Source organism: Sciurus vulgaris (assembly GCF_902686455.1).
Source record: "Sciurus vulgaris genome assembly, chromosome: 11".
NCBI lineage: Eukaryota > Metazoa > Chordata > Mammalia > Rodentia > Sciuridae > Sciurus > Sciurus vulgaris.
In genome coordinates this window covers 62,468,438-62,481,680 of record NC_136472.1, presented here as the reverse complement: position 1 = coordinate 62,481,680, position 13,243 = coordinate 62,468,438, and the positions used below count along the sequence as shown (strand labels likewise).

The 13,243-nt window shown below is 37.6% G+C and overlaps 1 protein-coding gene across 2 annotated transcripts in view; it reads left to right on the top strand.

The window, feature by feature from the left end:
• The window catches only part of SWAP70 (switching B cell complex subunit SWAP70), a 77,061-nt gene that overhangs the window by 34,304 nt on the left and 29,514 nt on the right, over positions 1–13,243 (top strand). For both annotated transcript variants that reach the window (XM_079104291.1, XM_079104292.1), the window contains one exon: positions 2,431–2,604. In XM_079104291.1, coding sequence (XP_078960417.1) covers positions 2,431–2,604 — 174 coding nt within the window. The remainder of the gene's footprint in view (positions 1–2,430; positions 2,605–13,243) is intronic.

The following is a 13,243-nucleotide window of genomic DNA, read 5'->3' as shown; positions in this document are numbered from 1 at the left end:
CTGTTTAGCTAGCAGTTTAGATGAGTTTAGCCAGCAGTTTGAAAAAGCTGGCTTTGAGTTTTAGTTGAAACTCTGGTTTTGACATTTACTTGCCATGTGAACTTGATAAAAGTACTCAGTTTTTCTGAATTTCTGTTTCCTGATTTGTAAAATAGGGATGATATGTGCCCTGAGCAGCAGCATTTACTGCTGTCCTGGCTGCTTTCCCTCCATGGAATCACTTGTATTTAATGGAAGCATGGAAAGTAGTGCCAGACGGAGATGAGGTTCTGAAGGCAGAACAAAAGGAGATCTTCCTATTCCTGGGGGACTGGTTTGCCAACCAGAAATTCTAGTTAGCGATCAAGAGAAACTTCTCCTTGCAGCCAGCTAGTTATTTCTTCCTTACAGTGTGCACAGCACTTTTTGTTCATATCTCTACAAATCTACAAATGCTTTTGTTCATGTCCTGCTGGCCATTCTTACCTCTTTCAGGACATCTTTTATATTGTCCCCAAATATGGCTTTGAAAATGAGAATTGTAAAAAAAAAAAAAAAAAAAAGAAAAGAAAAGAAAATGAGAATTGTGATTGCAAGATAAATGATCGGGCTCTTTATGACCCAGTTCATTTACCTCTCTAGCTTCACATTTCATTATGTTCTATGTAGTGGACATTAGCCATTTTGGGTCTGTCTAGCTTTGAAAGTTTTTCTTATGTTTGGGAAATTCCATAGGGTCTTGGGGGAACAGGACCTGTCTCACATTGAGGAACTGAAGAGTTCAGATCATCATTTTTCCTGCTCCTTGCCAACTAGAGCATAGGAATATGGCCTAGGCTCAGTGGAGATCCACTGCAGAGAGTGGCAAGAGAATCAAGAAGGAGGTGACACTCCTGTGGACAGTGGTGATTTCCTCATATCTCTGCCAGAATCTTCCTGTGAATGGTTTTGGCTACAGTTCTGGCTTCCTACCCTGCTGTAATACTAGCCTGATTTCAGCAACCTCATTTTTCAGCTCTCATGGATCTGGGAGGTTACCCATTGTTTTTCTAATAAATTTCTTTTCTGTTTATTAGGAACTCAAGATGGTTTCTGTTCCCTGTACTTATAAGGAGCCTTGTCTGATATCCCCTTCAGCACCAAGTGCCCACTTCACATTAAACCTCTTACAGTTCTTCTGAACTAACCATAGTTGTCTTTACCTCTGGTCTTTTTCACATTCTGTTCTTCCTGAATACCCTATATCCCATTCTTGATTTGTCAGACTTTCAAAGGTCCTTTGGGACTCAGGTTTATTGTCATAGCACTCATTCTGCAAATCTTCCCTTGAATCTTTTTTTTTTTTTTGGGCGGGGGGGGCGGTGCTGGGGATCAAACCCAGGGCCTTGTGCTTATAAGGCAAGCACTCTACCTATTGAGCTATCTCCCCAGCCCCTTCCCTTGAATCTTAAGATTGAATTAGTTTCTCAGTGTTCCCATGGAATTCTGTTTATCATAGTACTTGTCTATGTTTCTCAGAGACATGGGCTAGTATTATGTTGGATATCTTTGCACTTTCCCTGGCAAATAATAATTGATTTCTGAATTTTACTTGTTGAATAGTGAAAAATTCTTTTGAATTATACACTATTACATTATACTTTGTCTTTTACATGTGTTCTTTCTTTCCCTCCCTCCCTCCCTCCCTCCCTCCCTTCCTTCTCTTTCTCTCTCTCTCTCTCTCTCTCTCCCGTCCATCCATCCATCCATCCATCCATCCATCCATCCATCACTGAGTCACATCCCCAGCCCTTTTTATTATTTATTTTGAGAAGACAGGGTCTTTCTAAGTTGCTTTGGGCCTAGCTAAGTTGCTGAGGTTGGCTTTGAACTGGTGATCCTCTTGCCTCAGCCTCCCAAGCTGCTGGGATTACAGGTATGTGCCACCACACCCAGCTTCATGTTTTTCTTAATAAACTATGTACATTCTAAGAGTGCAGATCAAGTTCTTATCCTTTGTGTCCTTAATTTATAATATAATATTTGGCTCATAGTAAATGCTGAGGGAATATTGATTGCTTGAATGAATGAGTGAAGAATGGCAAGGCTGTCTTTTTAGAATTTCTAAAAGATGGGTCTCTTCTTTGACAAGAATAATGATATTTTCAGCTCCTACTTTGTAGAAAGCAAATGTGTATTCTTGAAAAAACAAAAAACAAAACTATTTGACAATCAGTAACTGTGCCCAGTTAGTGATATGGACAGATATTGCTTCAGTGTCAGGATAAACATAATGTTCGTAGTTGAACCTTTGAAAGTGTAGTAGCTAGAGCAAATATGTGGAATATGGCTTTTGGTTATTTGAATTGATTAACATAGAAGCCTGAAGAAGGCTTTTCCTTCTCTTTTACTTGGCTTATATGACCCTTATTTTGAATTGCTTCATTGAAGTTTTTTCTCATTCCTTTTTAGGTCCAAGATAACTTTGACAAGATTGAATTCAATAGGATGTGTTGGACCCTCTGTGTGAAAAAAAATCTCACAAAGAGTCCCTTGCTCATTAATGAAGAAGATGCATTTAAAGTATGGGTTATTTTCAACTTTTTATCTGAAGACAAGTATCCATTAATTATTGTTCCAGAGGAGGTAAGCTGTGACTTTTGAGAGTTTTTACATGGTCATCTTAAATTTGATTAGATCTGAATTGGAAGTATTTTTGTTGATTTAGTGTAGGTATAGAAGGAGAACCTTGACTAGTGTATTTGGAGTAGAGGCAAAAAACAGCTTGACTCCAGAAAAGCCTCAAACTTAGTGATTTGGGGGTATGCAATACCCCTGGAGATTTGCAGAGAGGGTTCCTGTGTAAATTACTATGATTATAGATGAATCCATCCTCATGTCCAAAGAGAGTTGTTCAGTACAAGTCACAACATAATTTTCTGTCTGCTTGCATATTGGCAAAACCATAACAACTGGCGGAGTGATGCTATATGGGTAAGAGGATCCAGAATGTTGTTCTTAAGGGTGGTTTATGTGAATAAATATTATTCTTGTTTTAAAGTCTAAGAAAATGATTTTTTTTTTTTTTTTTTTTTTTTGGTGGTGCTAGGGATTGAACCCAGTGCCTTGTGGTTTCAAGGCAAGCACTCTACCAACTGAGCTATATCCCCAGCCCGAGAATGATTTTTTACAGTACTTTTCAAAGTAAATGAAAAAGGACATTTGCTTGTTTTGTTCTGGGTTATTTTTCTTGAACTTCTTGAAAAATAGGAGTATTATTTCTGTGCTACCTTACCACCCTAAAATTTATACATGTAATTCATACTCATTGTGGTAGTAAATTTGGGGAGGACTAATAATGGGCAAAAATTAAAATCAGCTAGTCTTCTTACTTTAAAAGTCATCTGTAATCCCTTGAACTTGGAAAAATTACTTAACTTCCTGTGTCTTGTGTCTTAATTTTCTCATCCATGAAATAAGGCTAATCACAGTTTTTATGCTAAGGGTGAGGTTCTGCATTTAAGGAATTAGTTCAGTGCCCAGCATGTAATGTGCACTCATTAAGTGTGTTGACTCCTCTGAGTACTGTTATTGCATACATTTTTTTCATACTAGCCCGCTTATTTCCTTAAGATAAATTTCTAGCAGAGGCATTCTGAATCCTATGAACATTTTTAAGGCATTAGATAAACAGGAGAAAATTGTGGCGGGGAGGGAAGGGTTAGTGTTAGGGTTAGAGTTAGGGTTAGGGAGGGGGGCAAGTATGGAGGAAGAAAGTACTGTATAGAGGGTAAAGAGGGGTGGGAGGGGTGGGGGGAAGGGGAAAAAAAATAACAGAATGAATCAAACAACATTACTGTATGTGGATTTATGATTACACAAATGGTATGCCTTTGCGCCATGTACAAACAGAGAGGCAACATGTATCCCATATGTTTACAATAAAATAAAAAAAAAAAAAAGAGAAAATTGCCCTTTAGAAAGACAATATATACAAATTTATACATACATCTCACAGAAGTGGTTGAGGATGCCCGTTTTTACCCATTCTGCCAAAAAAAGAGGCTAGTCTCTGACCTTTATTTTTTTTCTTTTCTTTTTTTGTGATATTGGGGATTGAACCCATGACCTCATGAATGCTAGGCTATCGCTTTACCACTGAGCTGCATTTGTAGTCCTAATCTTTGACTCTTATGATTCATGTTCATGTTAGAAAAATAATGGAAATCTTAAAAGTTTGCACTGTCATATTTTATTTAAAATCAGTAAGCCTTTTCTGACTGCCAACAATAAGTGAGGCACCAACAAGAATGCAAAGTAGAAATGATTACTGCCTATCTTCAAGGAATTTACAATCTACTGAGGAGAAAAATAAGTCAAATGTAATGTAAAGCAAAACAGACTACCCTTTAGAGAAGCAAATGTGGTGCAAATGTATTGAAGGGAAACTTCATTCCATCTTGGGGGAATTAAGGGATCAGGGAAGTCTTTTTAAAAAGGAGGCAATATAATGTAGTGGTTAAAAACAGTGTCTTAAACTCTTTTAGTCATGGGCCAGACAGTAAGTATATGAGGCTTTGTGGTCTTTCAAGCCCATACCAGCACTGTCAGACATGCTCACCTGTACTGTTGTAACATGAAAGAATCACAGTCAGCGCATGGCTGTGTCTTGATAAAACTGTCATTTATAGCAGGGTACAGTGCCACACGCCTGTAATCCCACTGGCTCTGGAGGCTGAGGCAGGAGGATCTCGAGTTCAAAAACCAGCCTCAGCAATGGTGAGGCCCTAAGCAACTCAGTGAGACCCTGTCTCTAAGTAAAATACAAAATAGGGCTGGGGATGTGGCTCAGTGGTCAAGTGCCCCAGAGTTCAGTCACTGGTACCAAAACCAAACCAAACCAAACCAAACCAAAACAAAACAAAACCGTTACTTATAGCATTAAAATTGGAATTTCATGTATTTTTCATGGATCATGAAATACTATTTTGATTTTCTCCCCAACCATTTAAAATGTAAAAACTACTCTTAGATCACAGGTATATGAAAACAGATGATGAGTCAGAATTGGCTGGTGGACTATGATTTGTTACATCCTAATTTCCTAACAAGTTGAAGTGTTAAATTTCCTGGATTTGTATTCTGGCTCCATGTCTATTCACTAACTGTGTGACCTTGGGCAATTTACTTATTTTGTTTTTGCTGCAATTTCCTCAACTTTAAAATAGGGATAATGCTACTGTCTTCTTCCTAGTCTTTTTAAGAAGATTGAATGAGAGAATGCTGGGACTGAGGAACGCAATCACCAAGCGTTAGCTATTACATTTATGGGGAAAGTAGAACTTATACTGGGCATTAAAGGATGGGGAGGATTTCAGTTAATGGAGAAGGTAAAGAAGAATAATTCTGGATGGAAGAAATAATTGTAGTTATATGAGGTAGAAAAACAAAGGGTGTGTTTGAAATGAGCGAGATACCTGGTATGACTGAATTGCCAGTCAGTATGCTTACTTGGAAACAGCCAACTTGGCTGATGTAATCCAAAAATACATTTTTTAAAAAGGATGCTGATCCCTTTCAATAAACAGCTTGTTACCCCAAAGTCTGTATCATAGTGTGCTTCTCAAGGAACCCAACCAACAATAATCAATGTGTATAAAATTTTGAATACCTGCAATTTGGTATGTGGGTATCAAAGAACAACTTATGTGTAGTATAATTAAAAAATTTTTTTTAAAAAGAATGCTGTGGGGGCTGTTGTTGTAGCTCAGTGTAGAGCGCTTGCCTAACGTGTGAGGCACTGGGTTTGATTCTCAGCACTGCATATAAATAAATAAAGGTCTACTAGCAACTAAAGAAATTAAAAAAGATGCTGTGGGTAGGTCATAGAACCATCATGATGACTGAAAAATTGGGTGCAGAGGTTGTGTAGCCTAGTCTATACCAGTTACTCCAGTGAAGAGCCACAGGAAAATGGCAGCAGGAACCGAGGGCAGGCATTGCACTTGAACCATAGAATACCTCTGGCCTGGACATTAGATGCTACTCAGGAACTCAAATATCAAATAGCTCCTGCTACCAGGAAGAGTTCTTCATAGTATTCTGTCTTGATTCACAGTCAGGCATGATACATCTAATTTGCATGACCTAGGTGAAGCACTGGTGCTAGCTGCAAAAAAGAAGGCTTGGAAAGGGTGCATTTGTATTTTAAGTTTCTACATTGTGAGGTAGGGAATTCCCCAGGCTTAAGAAGGGAGTTAGATGCTGGGCAGTCACAAAAGAATGTCACATGTCCTATCTAACTGGAACATGATGACGTTGAAGAAGAGTGATGGAGGATGAGCCTGGAGAGTTTTGACTTTTTCCTATAGGCAGTGGGTGTTGTGAACCACTCATGGTTTCTGAGCAAGAGAGGAACAGGTGAATAATAAAATATGCAGAGATGGGAAGCTAAGAAAAGGTAAGTGGCACTGAGGACTATGTTGTAGTATCAGTGAGAATGGAAAAGAAGACCAAATGGAAAAATCCTAGAGGTTACAGGACCAAGTGCATCGTGCTTGACTATAGGGAGGTAGCAGGTCTGGGCAATTAGAGGTAATATAGTGTTTTCATTTAAAGCATGGGCTTTGAAATCAGACAGATTGGTTTGAAACCCAACTTTACACTTATTAGCTATGTGACACATGACTCAATCTCTGAGTTTCTTCATCTTAAAATGGGGATGCCTGCTTTCTTCAGCATACTCTGTGAAGGCTGAAAAAGTTGATATGTGTGAAGCATTTATCATGGTGCCTGGACCCATGAAAAGGTGTGTAGGGGTGTGTGTGTATGTGTGTGTGTGAGAGAGAGAGAGCAAGGGCACATACATGCAGGTGGCGGGGAGAGAGTGACAGAATACAGAGAATAAGTGACAGGATGATCAACAAATTGAGGACATGATGGATGTGCTACATTTGGCATTTTAGGTGGGATGTCTTTGTAGAACTGTCCTATAATCAATTAAAAGGCAATAATTTAGAACTTGTTAGAGGCCAGGGCTTGGAGACAGGTAGGGAAACCATGGAAGTAAATTAAATCACGGAGGAAGGGAGGGCAGTGGAAGTTTTGAGAGCCAAGGGCAGAACCTTGGGACTTTCTGTAGCAGGGAGAGGAAGTAGATTTGGTAAAGGAAGCTGAATTGAACACGCTGTGAGATAGAAGGAGAATTGGGAGAGTGTTGCCAAAGAAACAAAAAGTTCTAAGAAGCAGAAAGGTGATACTGGCATTAGATGCTACAGAAAAGTGAGTGATAAGAAGTTGCTCTTGGATTTAACAATTGGTGGTTATTGGTACTTAAGGAAAAGGCAATTTCAGTGTAGTAGAAGGAATGTTTCTTAGTGTTAAATAACAGTAATGATCTATTATATATGTAGGTTAAAGGAAAAATAAAAAATATAACATGCTATGGAATATTTGTCCAAGGAAATTGTCTAGCTTAGTACAGAGGCATATAAAGGGAAATATAATGATGATAAATGTAGAAAAAGATATACAATTGATTGTTCCTTGGAAAAATTATGCAAATAGAATTTCCAGTATTATCTTTAACGACATTTTGTAATTACACTCAGTATTCCAGATATATATGTGTTTTTTTTGGAACTGGAAATGGAGTTGGTTTTTTACCAGTGATGTTTTGTTTTGTTTTTCCATCACTAAAATATTTATGAACTTGAAGGTGACTTTGTCCTGATTTCAGAATTAGAAATTAGTAACGAGGGAAGTACTTGAGTGATATTGGCTAAATTATATTTTTTTTATATTGTGTACATGTATGAATATGTAGCAGTGAATTCCTTCATTATGTATAACTATAATGCACTAATAAAAAAGTGGAAAGAGAAAAAAAAATTAGTGAGTAAGGAGACTAATTTTATACCTTGATATAACAGTACTTCCTTGATGTGGGAGACTTGTCATGGGTTTTAAATTATCACTGAGCCATATCTGTGAAGGGAACCAGTCAGCGTTAGCCTCCTGACTACTCTAAGAAACTTAAAAAGCTTGTGCTGCAAGGGGCCTGAAGAACAGGACCCACATGGGCCTCAATATGTGTCATGACTATCCTTTCTGCAGCCCAGAGCCCAGCCCAGACTCTTCAGAGGACTTACCTTCTTTGCAGGCTGACATGAATGTCTTGGTATCTCTCTGAAAAAAGTTCTCTAGTTTGAAAAGAGAACAGCCTCTCTGATTCATTAAATAGCCAGGTAGTATACTTTGTCATGTTTTTGTTTGTACTTTTTTGGCCTTTAACTGCCTCAGCATTTCTTCTCCTCAGAAGTAGAATTAGAATTAGTGTGTAGATTATTCCTCTGTGGGCAGGCATGCTTATTCTGGGAAAATAGGTTCATTAGAACAGATTAACAGGGAACTGCTTTGGCTGCTGAACCAGCCTTCTGAGGTTTGATGAGTGCACTTGTACTTATTGAGCTCTTAGTGTAGCACCTTTGGCCAGGCATAGCAAACTAAAGGTCATACTATATCATGGAAAACACATCATGTTAGGTTTAGCTTCCTTTCTAAATAATGTAATAGCATTTTAAAAACTGTATTTGAACTAGTTTTAGACTTACAGATTTAAAAAAATGTGAAAACATATTTAAAAATAAATTTCAGAATACATTTTAATTTGTCATGAGTGTATATCTGATTTAACTTGTAATCTTGTCAACAGTTTTTAGGCCTTTTAAAGTAATCTGTTGGGCTGGGGAGATAGCTCAGCTGGTAGAGTGCTTGCCTCGCAAGCACAAGGCCCTGAGTTCGATCCCCAGTACCGCAAAAATAAATAAATAAATAAATAAATAAAAAATAATCTGTTTCCAGTAACCTACCTACCATAATAGTCACTTATATTTTACATCTGTTTTTTTTCTCCCCAGTACTGGGGATTGAACCCAGGGCCTTACACATGCTAAGCAAGCACTCTAACACTGAGCTATGCCCCTAGTGCAAATATTATTTATTTATTTATTTATTTGGTATAGGGTTTGAACCCAGGGTCACTTAACCACTTCCCCAGCCCTTTTTTATATTTTATTTAGAGACAGGGTCTTGCTCAGTTGTTTAGTCCCTTGCTAAGTTGCTGAGGCTGGCTTTGAACTCTCAATCTTCCTGCCACAGCCTCTGGAACTGCTGGGATTACAGCTGTGCACTACCATGCCTGGCTCAGTGCGAGTGGTTTTAAGAAAGAGTTTTTTTCCTCTACCTCAGTTAATACTATAGTGGCATTTGTATGAATAATGTAGAGAGATAGTAAATTTGCATTTAATTCAGATGATGGAAAACAGACAGTAGTGTCAAGAATGTTAAATCAATATTTAAATGACTTACAGCCTAGTTAAGATGTTTCTATCACACAGATGTCAAGAAGTAGTGTGTCCCCTTTTGAGTTGCTTCCGTAATTTTCCTCAGATGATATTCCTGGAAGTGTATATCTGTAAGTATAGTTTTTACTTAGCATTCATTTCCTACAGAACTAAGAACAAAACAGGATGTGTCTCTTTTAGACTTATTTGGAAGAATTGCCTTGATGCAATGAAAAGTCAAACCTGAAATAGTAGACTCTAAGTAAAATAAAATTTGAGTTGTTTTAAGCCCATAAGTACTCCTTTTAATGGTGACAGGGAAAGAACTTTCTAACAGAATAAAATTATGAGCTGAAGGCCTAGAAAATCACATGCAGATTGAAAGTTTATTCTTTGTTATTTTTGGTGAAACTTGCTTGGAAGGAGGAAGTAAGCTGCTTCCTGAAATTGAATGAGCTCTCAGAATTGGTGCAGGCCACTGGAGACTAGCACGGCAGCATGTGATTTATTATTTAGTATAATTAAATAGTTCAGAATGGAAATGTTTGTCTTTCCTTGGCCCACTATAATGAATCAAAAGTTCCTCAAGTTACTTGGTTATAGTTAAGTATATGATTGTGTTGAAAGTCAACAGGAGTGCATCTAGATTAGTTTTCTGGCAGTCACTGGGGTTGCTGAGCAGGTAGATACTGGGTGCTGATAGCCCATAGGGTTTGGGAGAGCACCTTTGGAGAGGTTCAGGATGAACCTGGGAAGATGCTTCTAGAGCTGATTGGCTGTTAACAGGCAATTTTTGAGTTGCTGACATTTTAAAAGATCACCTGATATTGCAGAGGAAACTGAAGCTTGTAATTTGAGAGGCTTGTGCTCACTCACAGTGGTAGGTGAGGCAGTTTCCTGACTCGTACATGGTCAGTGGGCTGCACCATTATGTCATACCCACTCATCCATTGTTCTGTGCACACACACGGCATGCACTTGTGCGCCCTTTGACCATACTGCCAGAACTTCTATTGAGCCTGTACTCCCTGAACCTGAGTTGTAACCTGGCAGCCTGGGCCCTTTTTGCTGCCCTTAGGAAGTTTGAATTTTTATACATGTTAAGGCCGCTAAGTTACTTTAGTTAGAGCAGTCATGTATATTAGTGTCTTTTAACTCTTATTTTCTGTTTTGATTCTGTCAATCTCTTCTTGACTATTATCTTTTTTTTTTTCCTTTATCTTTTCTGTCCCTTTCTTTTCCTCCTCCTCTGTGCTGGGGATTGAACCCAGGGCCTCACACATGCTGAGCAAACCCTCTGCCACTGAGCGTTATCCTCAGCTTCCCACCCCCCTTATTAATCATTTCCCTTTTCTATTACTGTCTATTCCTGTTATTTCTATTTAAGTGCCACAAAACTACTTAATATTGCATAGGCTGAACAGTAGGCAAAGTATCTGCAGCAAGAGAAGGGAAAGACCAAAGCATGTAATAAGTAAACAGTTGTTGAATACCTACTATGTGCGGTTTTAAGTTATAAGATAATCTTTCCTAAAGGAGATTATATCTCATTGAATTCAGTCAGAACTCTTGATATTTTTTGAACTTGTGATATTTTGTGAACATATATTTCTCTGCACAGACGTATTTCCATTCTTTTTCTGTTAAAATGATGAACATTGTAACCAAATAATTGGAGTGCAAAGGATAAGGAAAAATTAAATCACAATCCTATTTGTAACAAATAAAATTTACTTTCTCTGTTTGACAAATATTCCACTCAGTGAAGAGGGAAAACAACATTGGAGTACCTACCATATGCCAGGAGTTGTGAAAATTGCTCTGTATTTTTCTCCTTTTATTCCCATGGTAGTTCTATATGATGAGTATTGTTATACCCATTTCATGGATGAAAAAAAAAAATGAGACTTAGTTTATTTGGGTTTAGCAGTTATTAGTTGAACTGTGCTATGTTCTCGGTACTATGCTGAAAACTGGGATTGCAAAGATGAGTGGGATATCTTTTCTTCTACAAGCAATTCAAAACATGGTAGAAAAGCAAAGGAGTAAAAAGGTAATTTTAGTACGTTTGTTAAGTGCAGTGACCTAGAAGAGGATTGCTAGACCTGGATTAGGATTGGTCAGAGCAGGTTTGTTAGGGCAGCACTTCTCAAACTTGGGCATGCATGTGTGGATACCTGGGTTTGTTGTTAAAATGCCGATTCTGATTTGGGTTCTTTAGTGGAACCTGAGAATGTTCATTTTGAACAGGCTTCTGGGTGATGCCAATGCAACATCTCACTTTGAGTAGGAATATCCTGGAGGTGGATGTAGAACTCTAACAAAATTTTAATTAGGTTGAGAAATGGAAAATATATCCTAGACAGGAGACGCATAGAAGCATAGAAACAGCATGTTAAGTGGGTACCCAACTTAAAATTCATGGCTGGTATTGACAAACTGCTGCTTGCTAGCCAAATTCATCCTCTTAGCCTGTTTTTGTAAAGTCCGTGCATTTAGTTTTTTGTATTTCTGAAGGGTTAAAAAGAAAAACAGAGAAGAACATGTGATAGAGATGAAGAAATATTTATCACTCAGCCCTTTAAAGTTTGTAACTCCTGGCCTGTGATACTGGTGGTAAATTGGGACTTAAGGAAGACGTGCTAGAGCTATTAGGCTGTAGTATGATTACCCAGGGATGCAGAAAGCGTGACCTTTATCTTTGAGATGATAGGGAGCTAGGGAAGGATTTAGAGAGGAGAGTGACAGGCTTATTAGGTTTTTGTTTTAGAAAAATCCCCTTGGCAGAATATAGACGAAAGGGGAGCCATTTGGAGGCAGGGAAGCCAAATAGGAGGCCCAAACCAAGGCAAATGGTAAAAGATCAAGTTTAAGAAATGTTTGTGACAAAGTTTTTCATTTTCTTTTGATTGCAACCCGTAAGAAGATAAACATTTTATTTATTTTATGACCAGCATACATGGAACATGTGTACACACAATGTGAAACTTATTACCAAACTATTTTTCTTTATTGTAGTTGTACTTGCATATTTTTTCATTTTATTCCAAAAAATACAGGTTACTGCCCACTGACTGAATTGATTTCATAGTGGACCATAACCCACAGTTTGAAAAACACTGATCTAGGGAAGTAATATCTGTAGGATTTTGTCACTGATTTGATATAAAGGATGAGGAACAAGCATGGTTGAACATGTGAATGTTGTTGCTAACAACTTAAAGTGTACAGTGGATCAAAATGCAGTCTGTAAAAAAAAAAAAAGAATAAAGGGGATACCATTTGAAAAGAGATGATTTATTCCTTTTGAACATGCTGAGTTTGAGAGCTCTATAGGATTTCCAGGCTTCCAGTAGATAAGAGATATCAAAGTCTGATTCAATATTACTGCCTCATTGTTTCGTTTAGCTGTTATTATTTCAGTAGCAGTAATTTTTACATATAGGTATGATTCAGGATTTAGTAAGCTTCTTAGGCTCAGGCTGGTAATTCAGCCATTATTTACAACATTCCTAGTATTCTAATGGAAGAGGAGGCATGAATCAAATAATTGGTTTACATACCAAAATTTGTAAATTGGGTAATAACTTGTTTATTCTACTTTGAGATGTTTATTTAATTTAGCACTTATATGTTAGTCCAGTTAAATTAATGTTCTGACATTGAAATAGCCAACAGAGAGTCATTAGATCACAATAATAAGTTTGTGTATACTTGTGTCTTTACAGTTTACTTTAGTTCTGTATACAAATATACCATTAAAGGGTTATCGACTTTTGATTTCTTACTCTAGGCTAATAGAGAACCATTGACATTTTATCCATATCCCTTTCCCTGTCAATAGTTTGTTTAAAGAAATACACTTTTCAGAACTCTAAAGATATTTCCTAAGTTGACCATCATTGTAAATAACATAAATGTATATCTGTGTTAAAAGGTTT